Source organism: Mytilus trossulus, chromosome 8 (genome assembly GCF_036588685.1).
Source record: "Mytilus trossulus isolate FHL-02 chromosome 8, PNRI_Mtr1.1.1.hap1, whole genome shotgun sequence".
Classification (NCBI taxonomy): domain Eukaryota; kingdom Metazoa; phylum Mollusca; class Bivalvia; order Mytilida; family Mytilidae; genus Mytilus; species Mytilus trossulus.
The window spans coordinates 75026881-75051878 of NC_086380.1; the positions used below are offsets into that span (position 1 = coordinate 75026881).

The window sequence follows — 24998 nt, forward strand, 5'->3', positions numbered from 1 at the left end:
TCTTCAACTTTGTACTTTATTTGGCCTTTTTATCTTTTTTTGGATTCGAGCGTCACTGGTGAGTCTTTTGTAGACGAAACGCGCGTCTGCCGTACATACAAAATTTAGTCCTGTTATCTATGAGTTTATTTATTGCCCTAATACTCATCATTTCGTTATTTCATAAATCGGATTCTTGGATTCGTTAGTAAATTGTACTCGATGGTTTCAGTTTTACCACGTTTTTTTTTCCGATTCCGGATTTTCAAAATGATATTATTATCCTATAGTAGTTGTCGAAATTTTCATATGATTATTTCAAATTTGTCTTCAGTTACTTTGTCGATGGTTCTGCAGTCTCATTTTGACATTTTACTGGTTTATCATGTTTATATTTATTCGATTGCTGCATCACATCTGTATTATATCATGTAATTACAGAAGAAAGGTTTGTTTTTTACGGATAACAGTTTGATTTAATTGATGAACTGGGAGATAACCAGTCAATGGCAAATATTACATGAAAATTTGGAAAAGAACATGCATAAATTAATATTAATACGATCTGCTTTTGACAAATTGTTCCTTATTATGAGCATACCAGTTCGCAATGCCACATGCTTAAAAAAGAAGCAAAACATGTTAGTTTTCAAGTATTAAGGAATTGGATGTGCAATCTCATCAAGTCGAGAAATACTAAGATTTTTGTTATATATAACGAGATGACCATTTGATTTTCAAATGGGGGTATTAATTATACATGTTCCTCGACTCATTGAATATTTCTTACAAGGCTAGACTTTTTTTTTTTTAAATACTCTGAGTCCATCTAAAACAACAGTGCACACACTGAAACGTCTCCCATTTTAATATCAAAATAGAAGATGTGGTATGATTGCCAATGAGACAACTCTCACCAAGAGACCAAAATGATACAGCAATTAACAACCAAGTTGGTTGAACTGTTTCAGAATTGAATTCCAGTAATTATTTAATCAATTAGATTTTAAAAAGACCCCCCTCCCCCATATTATATGATTTTACTTCTACTTGTACAGATTATTTATCATGAGTCGTATTGTTGGAACTGTTTCGCTGATTTTCAGAGGTCGCCTATACCTATTTATACAGTAAGTGGGTATGTGATTTATAGCTGTTTATATCCTTATTTTTTGTTTGTTGAAGACAGTTGTCTCACTGGTTATCATACCTCATTTCTAAATTTCTTATGAGGAATTTAATATTTGAGAGACAAGCGAAGGTAATGAAGAGAAGATACTAAGGAGGGTCTGTAAGGGGGAAGTGGGTCTTTCATTTCTTTCAAGCAATTTTTCTCTGTTCTGTATATATTTGCCCATTATTCAAGATTCTTTAACCTATGAGCATCTTTTCTTTATTTTTTAGTCCGTTTTTCTGTAGTCCCACCATCCAGATCCTCTCAATTTGAGACAACAAAATAAAACTAGAGGCTCTAAAGAGCCTGTGTCGCTCACTTTGGTCTATGTGAATATTAAACAAAGGACGCAGATGGATTCATGACAAAATTGTGTTTTGGTGATGGTGATGTGTTTACAAGTACATCTTAATTTACTGAACATGCTTGCTGCTTACAATTATCTCTTTCTATAATTAACTTGGCCCAGTACCTTTCAGAGGAGAAGATTTTTGTAAAAGATTACTTTGATTTACGAAAAAATGGTTAAAAATTGACTATAAAGGGCAATAACTTCTAAATGGGTCAACTGACAATTTTGGTCATGTTGACTTATTTGTAAATCTTACCTTGTCGACATTTATTGCTTTTTTACAGTTTATCTCTATCTATAATAATATTCAAGATAATAACCCAAAACAGCAAAATTTCCTTAAAATTACCAATTCAGGGGCAGCAAGCCAACAACGGGTTGTCCAATTCATCTGAAAATTTCAGGGCAGATAGATGTTGACCTGATGAACAATTGTCCCCATGTCAGATTTGCTCTAAATGTTTTGGTTTTTGAGTTATAAGCCAAAAACTGCATTTTACCCCTATGTTCTATTTTTAGCTGTGGCAGCCATCTTGGTTAGTTGACCGGGTCATCGGACACATTTTTAAAACTAGATACCCAATGATTATTGTGGTCAAGTTTGGTTAAATTAGGCCCAGTAGTTTCAGAGAAGATTTTTGTAAAAGTTAAAGACGACGGACAACAAAATAATGGAAATATAGATTGAATTATTAACAGTTGGTGTTTAAATACCACTTTCAGAACTAGAAGTGGTGGTCAATTTTTGATAGGAGCAAGCCAGATTTAACCATCAACCAGCTTTTGAAAGGAAGACCAACATTTCTAGTCCATTGAAGTTGACCAAATCTGACATGTGTGGGGTTCCAACTGATAACATCAGTATTGACATGGTTGTGATACAATAGATATGATACTTAGCGTCAGATCCAGAAATATAAGTGAGGCCAACTGACCGGCCCAATTAAGTCATGCTATAGTGATTTCCAAATTTTTTTATAATCAACCAAATTTTGCCCTCAAATGTTTGAGGCCTGGGCCTTTCACGGTAAGCCCATTATGCTTTATGAATATTTTGATATAAGCGTCACTGACGAGTCTTATGTAGACGAAACGTGCGTCTGGCGTACTAAATTATAATCCTGGTACCTTTGATAACTATATACTTATACCAGAGAGAACAAACATGTGTCTACAATAAACAGAAAATGTCTGAGGTAACCAGTGGCACAGAACTTCCATTGCAGTCTTGTACAAATGTATTATTTTAAAGCAAACCCATGCATAGTATTTTAATACTGGTAACAATGTGTCTCCTCAAACTATACCATGTATACTTACAGCATTTTCCATCTTTTTTTTATACATTGTATCTGGTATTTTTTTGTAAACTGGAAGATAAATTCATCTTTTTCTTGATAACTCTACCATACAATTCTCCAGCATAATTATCAATATGAGGTGTCATTGGTGGATCCAGAAATTTTCATAAGTGGGGTCCACTGACTGCCTCAGATGCGGCCCGTTCCAGTCATGATTCTGGGATTCTATAAGCAACCAAATGTTTCCCCATAAAGGGGCAGGGGGACCCGGGCCCTCCACCTAAATCCGCCTCCGATATTCTAACCTCCATCATAACATCAGTGATTATAAATTAGATGTTACAATTTAAAAGCAGATTAGGGGTGAAGGTGTTACTCTTTTTTGTGGTTTACTTTTATAAGTTGTTACTTGGATGGAGATCGCGTTGTCTCATTGGCACTCATACCACATCTTGCTATATCTAACAACTTTCATATTATATACATTTTTTTTGCAGTACAAATTTATTCCCTTTTGATCCAGTCCAATTTAGTCTGTCAATCATTTTTATTTCAAGATAGTTTTATTTCTTACATTCCAATCATTTCATGTGTATATCCTTAACAAAGACATTTCATCAACAATACATGAATCATGTCATTAGTCATCCATGGCAGTGGTTGGACCCTCCCTTTTTTCGGACGATCAATGCATTTTAATGGGGACATGTAGTTGGAACCCCCCTTTTTTATGGACAATCAATGCATTTCAATTGGGACATGTAGTTTGAACCCCGCCTTTGTCCTGGGTTAGTAACCCCCCTTTTAAAAATGGCTGAATCCGCCCCTGCATGGCATAGAAATTACATACTGTAAATTCAGAAATTATTGAGATGTTTTTATTAATGCGAAAAATGTGACAGGGTTATAAACACAATAATTTAAACTTGCATTAATTTTATGGTTTCAGTTTAAAATTATAAGATCGCAATAATTTCTGAATTTTCAGTGGTTAATCAAAATAAGACATTGTCATTGGAAATGAACTTTTATGCCATCATTTCTATAAAAATTTACATATCATTAACATAAATTCATATATTTATCATTCTTTGATATTAACAATGCAAGCATAACATTTATCCTTACTAGATATTTAAGATTTTCAACCAAAGCACAGAATCTGCTAAAACTCATTTATAGAATCTTTTCATTTGAAAATAAAAATTCTTTCGGATTTTGTAAAGTTCTTCTTGTGAGTAGTTTAAAAAGTTTTGCACCAATCAACTCAATTCTGCTAATCATGTGATGCACTACTTTTTCTTGTACGTAATGTCATACCTGAAAGAAAGAAAATTTCAAATAGTATTTGTTATTTCTATTTTATAAAGGTAAAAAACGTAACTGCAGATTCATTTATTTTCATGGGTACCAATTTTCGTTGATAAAGGAAAACTTGTATGTTCCTGGATATGTCATTTTGTGATTTTGCAGAGGTCTGCACACAAGTCTATAGAAAATTTGTCATTTGTTGAACATTAAATTTTGTGGTTTACCTGTAACCACGAAAATAGGTATCCAAAAAATAATAATGAATCCACAGTATATGCAGTACAGTGAATGGAGCCAAAATCTTCAATCTTTATAAACATGTGAAACAAGAGACTGTCAGATTTACACAAATGCGTACTAAACACGACAAAATATAGTATTAAAATTTGACAAGATTTCTTCAAATGTTTTCAAGTAGTTTCACAAACACTGTTTGGTAGCCAATCCTGGCTAAACATCACCAAATAAATAAGAGATAATTTTCCTTTGTGGTGAATAAATGAAATCTATTTGAAATAAGTCATTGTATATACCTTTCTTTAAACTGTATGCTTCACTTTTCCGTCTTGTTTTGTTTGGTGTATTCATCTTACTCAATGGCTCTGACTGTCTGAAAAACAATTATAATATGACTCATTAATCATATATTTAAAGATTAAAGGTATTTCTATTGAAATTCATTATAAAACATTTCATGTGTTGGTAAAAAAAAAATTTGACAGGACTTTTATTGTAATGCATATATAATACTTCTAAATAATGCACTAATTCTTTTTCGTAGAAATGTTTTCTAAAACATCTCATTAAGATCATGATGCACCCAAGACATTATACTGGATAAATATCAACTGATTGATTGATTGTTTTTTTTTACACTACTTTCAACACTTATGCTTTTTCAAAGCAGTCAATTTTTTTGGTTGAGGAAGCTGGATTAATCAAAGAGAACCATTGACCCTAAGCAGGAAAACTGGCAATACTGGTTAATTAAGACTGGAGTAGAGTTCGCCTGCCACATGCGCGATGGGGAATGTTTTCACAAACCACAAATAGGGAATGTTATAATAATCCATATTGCTCTTTTCCATAACAAAAAAATAAAGATTGATTTCTATATCAAACAAAAACAAAATATTTTCCCTTAAAATTCCTAACACTTACCTTCTCTTAGATTGCTTTGATTTCTCAATTTTCTCACTTGATTCCTGTCAAAAGAAAAAAGAAAATTGTAAATTTCAGAAATGATAGCGAGGTTTTTATTATTGTGAAAAAGTTTGAATGGGTGAGTATGGCAATAATGAGTACCAGCATTCTGATATCAGATTTTTGGATTCGAGCTTCACTGATGAGTCTTTTGTAGACGAAACGCGCGTCTGGCGCATATGCAAAATTTAGTCCTGGTATCTATGAAGAGTTTGTATAGATATTTCTGTATGGAGATTTTCAAGAAATAGCAATAATCAATCTCACATTTTTGTCCATTTTTTATAAATTGCAGTTATAATGCATGCAATAATTTCTACATTTACAGTATATACAATAATCAAAATTAACAGTAGTGTACCAAGTGTTGTGTCAATAAACCAGCAATTTTTGGGGCATAAACCGTTAACATGTATAAGCTGGTGATTCATTAGAAATAGATTTTGTATTGATCAGATTTAACATATACACATATCTCCAAATAAAATCAATTTAATCCCCGAGTTGAGCTGATTACGAAGTCTTTTCATCTTCGATACAGACTGGGTTTTACTTATTGTTGAAGGCCACACAGTGACATCACCTATAGCTGTTAATTTCTCTGTCATTTGGAGAGTTACCTCCTATCCAATCACAACATATGTTTTTATTTTTAATCGTGTATCTAGCCTATAATTGTTTTCATCCACTTCAATGGAACTGGGTCATTCCAGTTAATTTCTGACAGGTGGAGATGGTTGGGGAGAATTTTGTTTATACCTATCAGAAAAAAACATCGTGAAAAACTACCTATCTTACCTGCGTATAAGTTTACGTGTCAGATGAAAAAAACAAAATGTTCACCCCCAAGATGTATAAATTTTACACCCCTCAGAAAGGACCATCCAACCCCCTTTAGCAAATATTAACTGGAATGGCCCACATAGCTCATTGTCAGGTGGATAGTTGTGACATTGACATTTTCTGAACTTTTTATACATGTTATATTAAAGGTTGGATATGCATATAGCTGTTTCAATGCCATGGACAAAACCATCTATATCATTCACTTGAAATGATCTGAACCAGAAAACTGTTGATGTCCAATAAAGAAACTTTAAATTATTCATATTTATTTTAGTTTTATATATTGGATCTGTCATGCAGTTTTTTCAGCAGAGTCTGTCCACAGAAACAAAAGCAGATATACTAAAGAAAACTCTGTTGGGGGTTGACCTATAGTTTTACTTAATTCTGAGATAGTGTATAGTATAGACATAATTAAAATAAATTATTTCCAAAATTTCTTGAAAGTTTTGTCCCTTGAAAGATGGTTTATTAGTGCATTTCATGATTTGGTTTTATACTTTAATGATAACTTTTTTCAGTTATGTCACTCAATGGGATAAAACAAATAAACAGTTGAAGTGGTTTTTAGAAGTAACCGTTTTCAGTTGTACCCCTGTCAGAAAACCTACTGATTCTCCCTGTTGACCCTCACTGCTGGGTTCTGACATTACAATGTATTCTTCAGTTTCTATGATCCTTGGAAGATTCTTTTTCGTTGAATCGTTTATCTCTAAACACTCCTTTGACTCAGATTCTTCTGAAATCTTCTTAGTACTGATCGGTGTTGATGATTCACATGACCTTTTTCTTTTCCTAAGTGATCTAGGTGTTCCAAGGTCATTTTCCCTTTTCCTGCCACTATTGATTACCTCCCCTGATAAACTTAATTCTGTATCAGTTTTTGCCATGAATTGGGTTATATTAGGTAAAATTGGTGAATCTTCAAATTCCTCATCGTTAGAATCTGGCACAACCAGATCATCTGCATTTATTTGTTTTTTTTTCTGTCTTTCCCTCTTATTTGATGAACTTGAATCATAGTCATCTGCCACAGTCATATCTAGACTTAGAAGAGAATCGTCCATTGATGTTTCTGTTGTACTTGCTTTAGAACTGTGTTTCTCTGGACTCACTCTGGAACTTATTCTTCTACCTGATCTTGTTTTCCTTACAGCTGGTGATAATTCCTTACTCTGCAATAACAAATTTTTAAATGCTGTAAATATTTCCAGTAGTAAATTAAGGTCCCGTCGTAGAAGCCATATACCCCTTGATCGAAAACAATATCATTTTGGCATAGAATCTTTAAAAATATTTATGCTATTCATACCATTACGAATATTACGCTTCCCTTTTTTTCCAACCCTTCATCCATCTTCATTAACTCAGAAGTTCTTACACAACAATTTAAAACAATTTGCTTAATTTGACTTACAAATTTAAGGAAACCCCAGTCCCCTGCCAATATAAATTGATTCAAAACCACACTGCTTGTATTTCAATATACAGAATCTTGGAAATTAAGACTATCTAAAAGTAAGGAGATGTGCCAATGAGATAACTACCATCAAATTACAAATGATGTGGATTTAAGGTGGTACCCAACACTTTCACTAAAATTAATTTGGCTCGTTTAATTTTCATAAAATTTTGTCAAAGTTTTTACTTGACCTTTTAACAAAAATATAAAAAATTCTAAAATTTTGAACCATTTTGTCAGAAAAATTACACTGGTTATATAGCAGTTTGACAAACATGAATTTTGATCATTGAGAAGCTTAATATTCCTTTTACAACACAATGTAATAAAACATTTAGCTGACTTATCAGAGTTATCTCCCTGTAATGTTAGGTACCACCTTAAGCAACTGTATGTTATCTATCTAATTCATCAAACAAATAAATCATTTTAGTTTGAAACTTTTTCATCTTTCTATAACACTGCAAATCAAACCTCCATTAAACAGATAGAACCATGAAAGTTAAGTATTTTTAGGCTCCCTTTTATTTTTATGATAGGGTATGGCTAAAACAAAAGTGATTAAAATACATTTATGTGGTCAGCTCCATTAGCCTGAAACTCCTGACCACCAAATTTATCCTGCCAACTCTTTATCTTGTATCTTGGTACCATAAATTTTTCAATTTGTGTTTGTTTCTTCTGACTTTCTTTTAATTTACTGTTATCGTTCATATCTTTGACCGATTCAGGTTTTTCATCATTTAAATCTGAGCTAACAGAACATTCTGATAAACGTGTGGATCGTCTAGTATTCCGAGACTGAAAGATGGTTTTCACCTGTTCTTTACTTTGTTTTCCTTTAGTGCTTAAATCAGATGCCACTGAACTTTCTGACAAACTTTTATTCCTCCTCAATTTATCTTGATTTCTCGCAGTTTCCTCATTTTTGTCTTCTATATTTTCAATTCCAGAATCTCCCTCACCAATTTGAGCTCTTATCTTCAAACGATTAACATTCCCTTTTCCACTATCATCTGAATGTTTTACTGCACCTTGATATTCTATTACAAGTGAAAAATCCATATTATCACCATGATTTCCTATTTTTTCTGACAAAGATGTATTACTCTTCTGTTCGTAGCTTTCTTGTTTCAGGTCTTTCTCATTTGATGTCAAAGAACTTTTCCTTTCTCTTTTGTTGTTATCTTCAATACAATTTCCGTCATAAACTTCAACAGAGGCTAATTTTTTTGAACTCTTCTTCGCAGACTTATTGTGCATGTCTTTGTCCATCACCTCTAACAAGTCCTCAACATCAGAACTGACAGAAGATTTTATAGGACTTTTTCTCAAATACATTACTTTATTAACTCTATCAATTTGTAAATGTGACTTTTTTTTGCTTGAACTAATTCCCAAACTTTTACAATTATTTTCTGAATCAGTCAGGTTATCAAGGGATGCTGAACTTTTTCTTGACCGTCTGCTGTTTTTTTTAATTGAATCTGGAACAGGATCAAGGTTTTTTCTAATGTGATTTTTTGGACTTTGATCATTGTCATCAAGTATATCGACATTTTTTACCTCAAGACTTTCATGTTTATCTGCTTCCAATGTTTGGTCATCGCTAGTAATTATTTCATTCTCTTTTTCTTCCAAATGTTTGTTTTCATCTTTTTTCAGTGTCATAGTTAAAGAGGTATCAATATGAAATATTTCTACGTCCATCTTTTCTACATTGTCATTTAGATCTGTATCCATGGCAACATCAGCCTCATTCTCATCCTCTGATTGGTCCTTCATGTCTTTTGCTTTGTTCTGTCCTAAAGCTAATCCTCCCTTATCAATGTAGAATAAGTCTTCACTGGCAGCAGATTCCTATAAAAATAAAATGTAACTTTACACTTTCTTTTTTGAGAAAGGTGATAAATAATATAAGCATAAAATAAGGCCAACATTATACTTTGCATAGGATAGTTGAAAATGGAATTATATTTTGAATTTCCAGCTATTTGGTGAAATGCTTTGAAACAAGAATGTGTCCTCAGTACACGGATGCCCCACTCACACTATCATTTTCTATGTTTACTGGACCGTGAAATTGGAATAAATTCTCTAATTTGGCATTAAAATTAGAATGATCTTATCAAAGGGAACATGTATACTAAGTTTCAAGTTGATTGGACTTCAACTTCATCAAAAACTACCTTGACCAAAAACTTTAACCTGAAGTGTAACAGACGGACAGATGAACGAATGGACGCACAGGCCAGAAAACATAATGCCCCTCTACTATCGTAGGTGGGGCATACAAATTGTATAGTATGATAATGTCACTTTTCTACATCACACACCGCCCATTCTAGTTTTGTGTTTTCTTAATATCACTGTTCAGTTAATATTGAAGAAGATGTCAAATTGTGTAATACATTTATCTTTAAGGGCTGGTTTTTTTTTACATTTCAACATACATGGTACCCAGGAAAGAAACTTTATAAATGGGCTAGTTTTCCCTTTATTTGACACCTATACATAAATTGAGATTTCAGAATGTCTTCCTTGGGTCTCATGAACATTTTAACAACCTTTATACTAAATATCTATTCTCCAACAAAATATTTCTTAGTTGTAACTCTTTACTGGCCAATCTTATTTTACAATCCAAACATTCTTCTTAAGTTAAGATTCAATTAAGTAATATCTGTCATGCTGACTCAGTGACAGAATCACAACATAAACCCATATCATATTATCCTCGGGCCATCGAAATCCTTTGAAGGCAATGCATGCTTGGGTAGATAAAACGTTACTTCCAATATACAAGCACTTTATAAAATCCTACCAACTTGTCCTGTTTCACACCAGTATCGATAAAGAAATTGAGCTGTTCTAAATCTTCTTTCTGTTTGGTAGATGGTGCTCCCTTAGAAGGAGTTTTATCCATTTGCGATTCCTCTTCATCATCTGCTTCATTATAAGAAAATATCTGAAAAATATAAAACAAACATATAATTAAGCAAGGCATACATTTTACAAGCCCTTGTATTGTGGATTCAAATTGAATTCACTGATTACGGACAGGCCATGCGGCTTTAAAATCTAAAATTACTGACAGACCACGTATCTTTATAGTCTATAATTACTGACAGTCAGACCATGTATCTTCCATAATCTATACTTACTGACAGACCAGTTATTTTCTGAAATCTGATTACTGACAGATCATGTATTTTTTTAAATCTGATTACTGACAGATCATTTATTTTTTATAATCTGATTACTGACAGATCATTTATTTTTTTAAATCTGATTACTGACAGACCAGTTATTTTCTGAAATCTGATTACTGACAGATCATGTATTTTTTTAAATCTGATTACTGACAGATCATGTATTTTTTAAAATCTGATTACTGACAGATCATGTATTTTTTTAAATCTGATTACTGACAGATCATTTATTTTTTAAAATCTGATTACTGACAGATCATTTATTTTTTTAAATCTGATTACTGACAGGTCATGTATTTTTTTAAATCTGATTACTGACAGATCATTTATTTTTTTAAATCTGATTACTGACAGATCATTTATTTTTTTAAATCTGATTACTGACAGATTATTTATTTTTTTATATCTGATTACTGACAGATCATTTATTTTTTTAAATCTGATTACTGACAGACCATGTATTTTCTGAAATCTGATAACTGACAAATCATGTATTTTCTATAATCTATGATAACTGACAAATCATGTATTTTCTGAAATCTATGATAACTGACAAATCATGTATTTTCTATAATCTATGATAACTGACAGACCATGTATTTTCTATAATCTATGATTACTGACAGACCATTATTTTCTGAAATCTATGATTACTGATAGACCATGTATTTTCTGAAATCTATGATTACTGACAGACCATGCATTTTCTGAAATCTATGATAACTGACAGACCATGTACCTTTCCTAAGCTATATTTTATCTTATTACAAGTTGTCTTGATAAGGAGCAATCAAAAGATCAATTGAATGTTGGTTGTTTATTGCCAATTTTAGCATTTTTGTACTGTGGCCTATAATTGTTTCAACTCACTTTATTTGAACTTTAATGGATAGCTGTCTCATTGAATCATACCACATCTATCTCCTGACAAGTTTTTATAATGTTTTTATCATGACAGCTAGTTTTCATCAGAGGGTGAAGTAGTATTGTCAAACAAGAAGCACCTACAGCAGGAACACTTTTATATTTCGTTCTTACGTTGTACAGTTATACCACTGTCCCAGGTTAGGGGGAGGGATGGGATCCCACTAACATGTTTAACCCCGCCACATTATTTATGTATGTGCCTGTCCCAAGTCAGGAGCCTGTAATTTAATGGTTTTTGTTTGTTTATGTGTTATATATTTGTTTTTCGTTTATTTTTTAACATAAATAAGGCCTTCAGTTTTCTCATTTGAATTGTTTTACATTGTCTTATTGGGGCCTTGTATAGCTGACTATGCGGTATGGGCTTTGCTCATTGTTGAAGGCCGTACGGTGACCTATAGTTGTTAATGTTTGTAATTTTTTTGTCTTTTGTGGATAGTTGTCTCATTGGCAATCATAACACATCTTCTTTTTTTATATTTACAGCCTAGTCAATTAAGTCTAGCTACTGACTTATGGTATAAATACTTTAAAAACTTTAAGAATGTTTTTTTTCCTTTGTCTCTTTGTGCTCCTAAGAAGGAGGTGAACAACTTATATTATTACATCTGTTAGTCTTTCAGTCTGATCCTCTGTAGCTTCCTCTAACAAAAACTTTGTCACAATGGTCCCTTTAAATTTTTTATCGTTTGGAAATTCCTCAACTAGGGGTGCATCTTGGTTTCGTAACCATGACAGCAATTTTCTTGGCGCTGACACTGACTTCATTGTCTGAAAAGTATGAATGCAATGATTATTTTTAATGCAAAACTCATAAAATTGGCAATCTTAGTTTATTCATCATTTTTTGAGAGGAGTTTGGTGATATGGTCTGTCAAGTTTACAGACTGGAATGGATTTTCTCAATATAAAAGACTGTAAATTCTATACCAATGAAAATAAATAAATCCACATTGTAATGATTTTAATGTCAATTGAAGTCTTTGAGTCAAATTTAAGAGCTGTTCCAGAATAAAATACATGAGGGCATGAGGCACTTTTTACAACCCGAACCATCCGATAAAAAAAAATTCAATAGCTATATAATTCTTACAAAATTCTACTGAAAATGTGACCACCTATATTCAGTTAATTTGAGAGCGTCCCATCACCCCTTCTTGATAGATTTTGGAACAGCCCTTAACAACTTTTAACTGTACCTCATTGATGTCGTCCACTGCATCCCCTACTTTACTATGGAGGGACCTTACAGCCAGAACCTGTCTAAGATAAATCTTTTCCTCAGGATACTCCTCTGTCTTTATCAATATAGCCCTGATAAATACAAGATTCATTAATTAAATTTTTATTTTACTTTTTATGTTTTAAAACAGATATCTGACATGTCTGACCTGTTTCTTTAGCAAAGTTAATTGTCTTTTGATTGAGTTAAGCCATCTCAATTAATATTTTAAAGTGGGTCTTTTTTTGTTGTGATGTTACACTATTGTTTCAGATAAGGGTGAAGGTTTTGTACCATTAACAAGTTTAAACCCGCTGCAAATGTTTGCACCTGTCAAGTCAGGAATTTGATGTTGTCTTTTGTTGATGTGGTTCATAAGTGTTTCTTGTTGTTTATATAGATTAGACCGTTGTTTTTCTCATTTGAATAATTTTACACTAGTAATATTTGGGGCCCTTTATAGCTTGCTGTTTGGTGTGAGCCAAGTCTCCATGTTAAAGACTGTACTTATAAAAAAAATTGTGACTTGGATGGAGAGTCGTTTCATTGGCACACATACCATATTTTCTTATATCTATATCATGACCCATTCTAATTTATCAATTAAGTACCTTGCCAGAGGAATAATAACTTCTGCATCTTCTTCTGTCACTGAAGACAATTGTAAAAGTAAGTCTAGCTGATGTTGCTGCCATGGTAACAAATACTTAACAAAGCCACAGAGTTGTCTCCCCATCTTGTTTTTGTTATTTCCTGACCTTTTTTTATTAAAAAGTACAACTTAATACGTGTCTAGAATGTATATACAAAATACTAGGAATAATGCAAGAAAAAATGTAAATATGCATAAAATATTTGAAACTGGACATTATTGTTACAACCAATAAACAATCAATTAAATTAACAGATGGCTGGGTTTTTAATTAATGTCATATAAAAGAAACCAAATTCTCCAGTAAATTTAACTCTTTTTTTTTTTTAACAATCATCATGATCATACATACTTAATAATAATTTATCAAAATATTTCTCATTGAAAATTCATTTATACAAGATTGTATTGTTAATGTACAGAGTGGTACTAAATATACTTTATAGAACATCAAATTATGAACTGTACTTTATTGACCCTTTCTGTTATAAATTCAGTGGTTTATAAACTTTTTCATCCCCTTAATTTGTCTTCTTTTCAATAATTTCATCTACTTGTCATAAATTTTAACTTCTTGTCACAATTTTTTTCTTCTTGTTGCTAAAATTCTTCATTTCACTAATTAGTAGGACTGATTAGTGATATCAATGAACATTATAAAATGAATCCAAAGTACTGTGGATTCATTTATTTTCGTGGATACCTATTTTCGTGGATCGAGGAAAACTTTCATGTATGTGGATATTTGATTTCATGGTTTTGCTGAAGTCTGTGTACAAGCCATGAGAAAATTTGTCATTTGTTGAACATTTGAATTCGTGGTTCTCCTGTACCCACGAAATCCAAGATAATTGGTATCCAACGAATATTAATGAATCCACAGTACCTAAATTTGATGTAATTATTCAACTCAGTCTTTGGTGTTGTAATAAGTGTTACATATGATTATATTCTGAGAAATATCAATGTTAAAATATTCACCTATTAGACTGTAGGAACAATTCCACATACAGCGATAAAAGTGATGTTAATATATCTTCATATGATGGCTTTTTCTCATCTTCACACTAGCAAAAAAACATAATCAAAACTATTTAGTACCCATATTCTATGAAATGTAAAAAAATCAGGGTAAAATTTGCTTTAAATAATGAAAGCTTCAATACCATTTAAAATTTTTAGTGAAAAGGTCCCCATACATTGTATTTATGAGAAATTCAGACACAAATTTATTTTTTAACGTTAACTTGTGTTCATTACTATACAGTAAGGTAAGTGCTTTTTCAATGGTTTAACCAGATGCTCCGCAGGGCGTAGCTTTATACGACCGCAGAGGTTGAACCCTGAACGGTTGGGGCAAGTATGGACACAACATTCAAGCTGGATTCCGCTCTAAATTTGGATTGTGATTAAATAGTTGACACAGCATAGGTTTCTGACACAGAATGAATGTATTCAAATGAACTTAAAATTTTTGTTTTCTCTTAGAGCAATTCACTATGCTGTTGAATATTAATCCTCTCAAAAAAATGTTTGAAGAAATTTTCTTTTTATTTATGAAATTTCAAATGAGAAAAATTGAACCCAATTTTTTAATCACATCCCCCTTTCCCTTATTCCAAAACTAATTTCAATTAAAATATTCTAATGGAGTTTGCAACAATTACTACTCATTTAAATACATCATAAAATATTAAGATGTAAAAAAACTGCTTGTTATCACTGAATGGTAAAGATTATTTAAATTTATCAGTTGGTAGTAAAAAGTGAATATACATTGTATATTGTATATAACAAAGATTTAAGTTGATTCTGGACAAAGAAAGATAACTCCAATTAAAAAAAATTCTTGCAGATGTTTCTTGCTTACTATACTGGACAAAGAAAGATAACTCTTAATTATTTTTTTTTTTGCTATTTCACAATATTGTGAAATTAGATATTTCTTGCCATTGCACAATACTGTGCAATTGAAAAGACTTGCTATTGCACAATACTTAATATAATAATTTTAGATCCTGATTTGGACCAACTTGAAAACTGGGCCCATAATCAAAAATCTAAGTACATGTTTAGATTCAGCATATCAAAGAGGCCCAAGAATTTAATTTTTGTTAAAATCAAACTTAGTTTAATTTTGGACCCTTTGCACTTTAATTTAGACCAATTTTAAAACTGGACCAAAAATTAAGAATCTACATACACAGTTAGATTTGGCATATCAAAGAACCCCAATTATTCAATTTTTGATGAAATCAAACAATGTTTAATTTTGGACCTCAATTTGGACCAACTTGAAAACTGGGCCAATAATCAAAAATCTAAGTATATTTTTAGATTCAGCATATCAAAGAACTCAAAGGTTTCAATTTTTGTTAAAATCAAACTAAGTTTAATTTTGGACCCTTTGGACCTTAATGTAGACCAATTTGAAAACGGGACCAAAAATTAAGAATCTACATACACAGTTAGATTCGGCATATTAAAGAACCCCAATTATTCAATTTTGATGAAATCAAACAAAATTTAATTTTGGACCCTTTGGGCCCCTTTTTCCTTAACTGTTGGGGCCAAAACTCCCAAAATCAATACCAACCTTCCTTTAATAGTCATAAACCTTGTGTTTAAATTTCATAGATTTCTATTTACATATACTAACGCTATGGTGCGAAAACCAAGAAAAATGCTTATTTGGGTCCCTTTTTGGCCCCTAATTCCTAAACTGTTGGGACCGAAACTCCCAAAATCAATACCAACCTTCCTTTTGTGGTCATAAACATTGTGTTTAAATTTCATTGATTTCTATTTACTTTAACTAAAGTTATTGTGCGAAAACCAAGAATAATGCTTATTTGGGCCCTTTTTTGGCCCCTAATTCCTAAACTGTTGAAACCAAAACTCCCAAAATCAATCCCAACCTTTCTTTTGTGGTCATAAACCTTGTGTCAAAATTTCATAGATTTCTATTAACTTAAACTTAAGTTATAGTGCGAAAACCAAGAAAATGCTTATTTGGGCCCTTTTTGGCCCCTAATTCCTAAAATGTTGGGACCAAAACTCCCAAAATCAATACCAGCCTTCCTTTCATGGTCATAAACCTTGTGTTAAAATTTTATAGATTTCTATTCACTTTTACTAAAGTTAGAGTGCGAAAACTAAAAGTATTCGGACGACGACGCCGACGCCAACGTGATAGCAATATACGACGAAAATTTTTTCAAAATTTGCGGTCGTATAAAAAGCTATTCTTCTGTTAGTTTGGTATAATAAAACAATTGTGGCCACTGAAAAGTGATGAATATCCAAAATTGTCAACCCTAATAAATATTATTTCATTTTAGGCTGAGCCCTCAGTGAAATAACCTTCTACTTTTTGACAATTTTGGATATTAACCTTTTCTACATTCCATTTAAGGAATGACTGTAATATTTTTTCTGTCTATGAAGAAATAACATAAAAAATTTGGTGCACACTGAATAACGTGTGTGGCGGGTTATTTAACAGTGCATCACATTTTTTATGTCATTTCAAATAGACAGAATAAACATAACAGTCATTTCTTTAGTCTAAATTCCATTTTAAACTGTTGAAAACCATGAAAAAATGTTGATGATGTCACAGTCACATAACTTAATTATGTCTATGGGCTGATAACAAAATAACGTCAGCCATCAGAAGACGTGTTACATCCAAAACTAAATTATTGTATAACACATACCTGATCACAGTGTTGTTTCCTCAGATGACATACACTAACAAAATTTCTTATTTCTGTTGCCATCTCAGAGCATCTACAAAAAAAAGAAAATTTCTAAAATAGGGTACATGAATTTCTTAACAATAAATATAAGCAAGCAGGTCAACATTTCTCTCATACAATCTAGTGTCCAAATGCCGGGCTTAAATTAAAATATTGATTGTTTGCCCTTTAACGACCGACCCTATAAATTCGTTGCGCCTGAAAATCTTTTATTTGTATTTACCAGCAAGATTTTATTATTTCTATTTTTTCGTTCCTACCAAAAATCTTATATTTGTATTTCCCGCTCAAAACAATTGTATCAGGAATTCTCGGGTTTTATCTTTAACGTATAAGGTCCAGTCCGTTTGGTATCGCCTGAGCGTTTGACATGAACATGTGCATTTGAAGTTTTAAAGCATTTGTTTGAAATCGATGTTCAGCATGTGGACGCTTACTGAAATCACGTACGCTACTCTGTACCATGTACCTTTATAAGAGCAGGGTTCATTTACAAATAACTTCGTTTGATACAAAATTATCAACGTGTGTACAAACTAATTTGTAAACAGACGTTTTATTCTATGTAGGGATGGCCTTTTGTGATCCGCAGATCAGGATGATTATGTTAACGATGCCGCTATATTATTTATATCTGATATGAATCAAAAGTGACAAAACCCTGTAAAGTGGAGAATATCTGGCAGTAAAATCGCCAAGTTGTCCATACAGATCATTTATAAATGCGATGTAAAATACGTGACAATTGTCAGAGTTTAAAGTCTTGTAGCATTTTAATTGGAAACACAGGCACACACGATGTTTTTAACACTCTAGGGACTTTTTCTACTAGTAATGTATGTCTGCCCGGACACAGATCTAATCAGTACAAAGTTATCTTTTACAGAAAATCTTAAGTAAGCATACAAGGTACGTAGTACAGAATATAAGTGCAAGTTCAAACTCTTCAAAGTTCCAGGCATATAAACGTTGAAGATATGCGGCACAGCTCTATATTTTGATATTTTGAAAACAAAATAGTACTGTGCATATGAATTAGCTTCACATTCTACGTGATCTTTTCTTTAAAACTAATAGTCCCAGAAAACTTATTTGCAAAAACAAAACGGACACAAATAACATTATGCAGAGTTTGTATCTATAAAATAAAATATTATACCTACCTACCTACCCATGACAAATAATATACCGAGCCAAGTTATTTTTTTGGGGAAAAAAATAAAATATTTTACCTACCTACCTACCCTGTTTCAAAACATAGGGTCGGAAAAGGACAAACAAACAATATTTTAATTTAGGCCTGAACAAAACTCAGGTTAAGAGGGTGTGAAAGTGTACACTAAAGCACTTTTAAAGCTGAATATTTTTTAAAATATGTGCGCGATATGATGTCGATATCTGCTTTTTACAACCCTATAAAATTATTTTAAAAGGAATCAGTCAATTTTACCAATTCCTTTATAAGCTACAACCATGAAATTAAGAGATATAGCAAGCTTTTTACTCTCTTTTAACATTGCCACGACAGCAAGATTAGTCATATGATATGTGATATCGGAGTACCTCATGATTATTGTCAGCCAATTAAAATTCTGGATTCTAATGATTTGATTTTTTGATTTTTGGTGTTATAACGCCACTTTTTAGCACAGCATCTAGGCTATTTCAGGGCAGCCATTTTTTTTTTGGTGGAGGAAGCCAGAGGGCCGGAGAAAACCACAGGCCTTCAATAGTGGATTCTAATGAACATGTCATTATTGCATAATACATGAATATGTTTCTAAGATTAAATACAACATCCCATGCAGTTTTCGCAGTTTTCGTGTCATTATCTGTCTTTAGATATGTAAAGTGCACATTTATTTACCTCAAAAATGTAATAGGTAGAGGGGGATGCATATTATACACGTAACCAAAGATGGTTTTTTATTTTTTTTATTTTTCATTTATATTTTCAATGCATGGTTGGTTTTTGAAGGAGACATTTACATTTCCAATTGAAAGACATCCGCAGAGGACAATGTGTTTTTTGTTTTTTTCAATGTGACATGAAGATTTGTTTTCCGCATACATTGAAATATATCTATACTGTTTTATTTCCAGCATACATTGACGATACATTGTGCGGGAATTTCTCCTTACATTGAAGACCTGTTGGTGACCTTCCGCTGTTGTTTTTTCTATGGTCGGGTTGTTGTCTCTTTGACACATTCCCCATTTCCATTCTCAATTTTACATATGTCTGTACTAACCTGTCTGTTTCTTCACCTGCCACAAGATCTTCTGCTTGAGTCTGTACAACTCTGAAATCACAGAAACAACATTTCACAAGCTGACATCAAAGATAAAATCACTCTTAAATCAAAACAAGAATGTGTCCATAGTACACAGATGTAATCACAGAAACAACATCCTATTTCACAAGCTGACATCAAAGATAAAATCACTCTTAAATCAAAATAAGAATGTGTCCATAGTACTCAGATGTAATCACAGAAACAACATCCTATTTCACAAGCTGACATCAAAGATAAAATCACACTTTTAAAAATCAAAACAAGAATGTGTCCATAGTACACAGATGCCCCCTCACATTTTCTATTTTCAGTGGACTGTGAAATTAGGGTAAAAACTCTAATTTGACATTGAAATTTGAAAGATCATATCATTTGGAGTAAATGTACTAAGTTTCAAGTAAATTGGACTTTAACTTCTTCCAAAACTACCTTGACCCAAACAAACGTTTACCTGAACTCGGACTGTAAATGACCAGAGTGACAAACTAACGAAGAAACAATCACACAGACCGAAAAAGACACATAATGCCAAAAATGGGACATAAAAAATACTGCTTGCTGTATTTATGGAATATTGATAGATTTTTGTTAAATTCTTGGATTTTGAGGATATAACTGAACCCTTTTTTGAAAGGCAATCAATTTTGCATGAACATGGCATACCCATAGCCAGGGGTTTGGACGAACCCCCACCCCCCCCTTGAAAACAAATAAGCACTGTTAAAGTCAATGTTCTGTTCGATTTGTGACTGTTACAATCGAGTTTGTGAGTCCAACGAACTCCCATCCCAGCCCCCCCCTCCCCTGGGAAATTCCGGGCTATGTGCCTGCATGGTATCATAAGGATTGTATTACAGCTACTTCTTACTACTAAATTCATGAAATTCTAACTTTAATCATGTTAATAGTTGTAAAATATTCGTTTTTTTTAATTTCCCCCTTTAACTGAATTTTTGATTACATCATAACTGCACTTACCTGAAATATTTTAGCATTATTTGTCGTAATGTCTCTGCATGTTTTGATCCTGAAGTCAACTTCAACAACTTGTGACAACTTGACAACTGTGGAAAACTTTTATCCTCTGGTGGGAAGTCCTACAAATATAGTTCATGCATTAAAAGGTTTTTGGATAGAACATGTATCTTACAGTAAGCACTTGTTGTAGAACAAATTGTTGGCAGAAAAAAAATTTGTTACTTGCAATTAGCATGAAAGTAATACTTGGGGAATACAAATTCAATAGATAATGTGGTCCTATCTAATGTTTGTAAATTAATACTAATGTGTCATCATACTTGAAATCCCTCAATTCAAGTTCATGGAGTTGATGGCTGATCTTTGATTTTCTGTTTATTTTTATTTCCCATTTTTTTTTAGATTTTGAGCAATATCTTTTGTTGAAGAAATGTAACAGTATGCCTCTTGTTCATCTTTTGTTTTTTGTTTGTGATGTTTGGTTGATGTCTCATTGGTGTGTTCCCTACAACTCCTGATATAACATTCTAAGCCATGTATAAGTAAATTTCATATGTACATGAATTGAGACAATGTATGAAAGCTCTATTATTGTAGAGCCCAGGTGGTCGTGTGGTCTAGCGGGACGGCTGCAGTGCAGGCGATTTGGTGTCACAATATCACAGTAGCATGGGTTCGAATCCCGGGGAGGGAAGAACCAAAAATTTGCGAAAGCAAATTTACAGATCTAACATTGTTGGGTTGGTGTTTAGACGAGTTGTATATATAAATATATATATAAAACTTGTCTAGGTTGATGTTTAGACGAGTTGTAAATATATATATATATATATACAACTGGTCTGTATACTTACTATATATTTACTGTATACTGTGGATCATTATTATTCGTTGTATACCAATTTTCATAGATTTTATGTATAGAGCTACAGGAACAAATGTTAAAAAAACATAAAAACTCTCTGTAGCAATGTATGCAGACTCACAACAAAACCATGAAATTAAAAATCTACATAACTGTCTGTAAATTTTCCACAATCCAAAAAATTAAGCACTTCAAAATTAACCTTTCTAAGTGATGTCTCCTGTGCATTCATTATGACACATACCCACCATCTCCCTTTTCTTAAGTAATAGAACTTACATCTAACAAATTCAACACCTCTGGGTCCTGATGAATTCTTTCAGCTATAATTTGGTTCACTAAATAGAGAGCAAAAATTAAACAGGACTATCAGACTACACATGCTATATGTTATACTGTGAAAGTACTTTAATTCGTGGGTATCAATTTTCGTGGTTTGAGGAATATTTACATGTTCGTGGGTTTTTAAATTCGTGGATTTTAGTTTTCTAAAAATAAAAAAAATAAATTACTAGTAAAGCCTTTTCAGAAACGAAGGTTACAAATAGTCTGGATTGAGAAAATTGCAAAGTAAACATTGACCCGTGTAAATCGTAGTGATAACACGTATTAACCCATGATAAAGTGATTAACAAATTAAACACCATTGGAGGTGTTAATTAAGCCATAAACATGTCACATAAAGAAAACAGTTACATAAAAAAATGCTATAAACGTATCTAGAATTGTCACATAATTCTTATCAAAATCAAACCTAGCATGAAATTATAATTTTCCATATGTACGCAAACTATGAGGATATAAATATTTTTAAGAGAAGTAAAAGAACAAAAGCTGTACAGTTTATGTTATTAAGGATTAAATGAATATTATCATTCATGCATGTGGTTGTAGTTCTGGGGCTGCTATTAAATATACTCAGGTTTATCGTTATTCAATATGTTCTCTAGATCATATCAGTAGTCAAATCTACCGATGGGGATCTTTCCATGTATTGATTTTGTTAATGGTTGTTTTATTTCGTTGGACACTTAAATTCGTGGATAAGGTCATCCACGAAAACCACGAAAATTGGTACCCCACGAATAAAAGTACTTTCACAGTAATACATAAAAAAAAAATTCTTCTCATTTCCAAGTCAAATTGTTTTTGGCAGACTACAGAGTAGGAACAAATAATATTTCTGAATTAAATAATTTTCTGTTTCCCCTCCCCCCCCCCTGTTTTATTGTGTTGATGACTTGCTGTCTATAAACTGATTCATGCTTAAAATCATCTTTAATTCACATTAATACATCGAGTATATTCATAAATATTTTCAAACTGTTAACTTAATTGTGTGTGAAAAAATCTGGATTGAGATTTCACTAAAATTGTGGCATTCAAGATCTGTGTATTCAACAGAAGTAAGGGCATATCTATATCTAATAATTTAAAAGCTTTCACTACTATACGTATTCAATGAGATTAGGGCAAGATTAACAAGGCATTTTTTTGTAGCCTTATCCAATATCTTAAACAAGATTATTAATGCATCTTTTGTAATCTTACCCATATTTTATGGTAAGATTAACAATGCATTGTTTATAACCTTACCCAATAATTCTCTTTCTTTTTCTGTTTTACCCTCTGTGTTTTGGAGTTGATGTCCGTCTGGTTGATATAAATTATAGTCAAATTCTGGCAAATCTCCCTCCTCTCTAACATGCTGCCTGTTTTGAGATTTCCTGAGAAACCTACAAAAAACATATGAAAAACATATAAATATTTGATAAACCATTCACCATGAGCGAACTATACATGCTATATACCCATCTTATAATCACATGCCTTTCCTGTTGAATGAAATACAGAAGTTTGTAAATTAGTTACATAAATCCTGGTAATTTTCATTCACAAGTTTAAAAGTCAAGTTTCTGATTACTTACTTTTGGTTTAAATTTTAGTTTTTTAAAAGGGGAAATAATTTCTCGTTTTAATTTTTATTTAACATTTGTTATTTCAGGGCCTGCTGAGTATGAGGTATATGTTTTACTCATTGTTGAAGGAGTCTTATCTATGGTGACCTTTAGCTGTTAATTTCTGTGTCATTTGGTCTCTCTAGAAAGGTTGTCTCATTGGCAATCAGACCCTATCTTCTTATTACTAATATAGATAACACCCATAATAAATAACATCCTAAAATTATCCACCATAAACTTTGAACTAACGGTACTTTGTAAGGCCCTAGAACTTTGCTCCTTGTTTACCTTTTTTTTTTTAATGTAAACACAACCTTATACTTACTTGTCTAACTTTTTCACATATTTGTCAACATTTTGTAGAATTTCTGTCTTAATATCTTTCTTTGATATACTTTTTACTGCCTCTATAAATGTTCTCTTTAATTCCTCTTTATCATAATCATCTCTGTATGCTAAAACGAAAATAGTCTTACTTTTAATAATAGATATAAGAAGATGTGGTATGAGACAACTCTCCAGCTAAATTACAATTTATAAAAGTAAACCATTTTAGGTCAATGTACGGCCTTCCACATGGAGCCTTGGATCACATCGAACAAACAAGCTATAAAGGGTCCCAAAATTACTAGTGGAAAACCAACGGTCTAATCTACATAAAAAAAAACGAAAATCATGTATATATTAAATAAACAAACGACAACTACTGTACATCAGATTCCTGAATTATGACAGGTGTAAACATTTGCAAACTTGTTTAAATTTAAGCTTAAGCTTGCAATTTGTATGAACAATATATGATAAATCATTTCAATAAAAAGATACAGAGGAATTTGTGTTTGACAATGAAAATTATATTTTAAGGCAGTCTCAATAGCTGATTTAAAAAAAAAGAAGACTCTTGAAACAAAATTTGTTTTGCATAGGTCTAAGAAATTTTGCAGTATTAACGCAGACATGTAAGCCAAAGAAGTCCATTTTAATGCAACTGTTGTTAAACAAAAAAATGTTTACAAATTATATCAGAAGTTATTATACATTGTCATTGTACATGGTTAATATAGAACAGATCAATTTTTGTATTGGTATAATTATGTGAATAAAGTTCAAAATATCCTCTTCTTCTATTCTAATTTCACACATTTGACAATAAACATATACTGTTGTTGCTGAGGTTTTTATCCAATAGGCAATACATGCAAACAAATATCCAATATTTAAGCTGAATAAGAAAATCAAATACTATAAAGATAACTTAGAAAATATTGGAGACCCTGGCCTTGAGAGGTAAAATTGACTACAAATTTTATGTGATCTGATTGCTCATGAAATGATTATTTGATGTATTGAAAATATAATTTCACCTTTCAACTCAATAGCCGTTTGTTTTGTGAACTTTGTGGCTTTTTTACTGATGTTCATTTTTATCTGTATACTAAGAATTAATACACGTGCACTTTTCACATTAATAGGCCGAGTGCATTTGTTAACTGAT

The 24998-nt window shown here is 32.0% G+C and overlaps 1 protein-coding gene across 1 annotated transcript; it reads right to left on the minus strand.

Annotated features, from left to right (window-relative positions):
* Window positions 1–3735: 3735 nt before the first annotated feature.
* Window positions 3736–24976, minus strand: LOC134681496 (transcriptional regulator ATRX-like). Its single transcript, XM_063541133.1, has 17 exons — window positions 24868–24976; window positions 23829–23958; window positions 23139–23278; window positions 21822–21880; window positions 20678–20796; window positions 19655–19705; window positions 17361–17433; window positions 14623–14708; window positions 13601–13747; window positions 12967–13081; window positions 12374–12538; window positions 10453–10596; window positions 8199–9488; window positions 6778–7341; window positions 5279–5322; window positions 4651–4727; window positions 3736–4126 (listed from the first exon to the last, which is right to left on the minus strand). The coding sequence occupies exons 1-17, from the start codon at window positions 24923–24925 to the stop codon at window positions 4083–4085; spliced, it is 3306 nt and encodes a 1101-aa protein (XP_063397203.1). The 5' UTR covers window positions 24926–24976; the 3' UTR covers window positions 3736–4082.
* Between the last annotated feature and the right edge of the window lie 22 nt (window positions 24977–24998).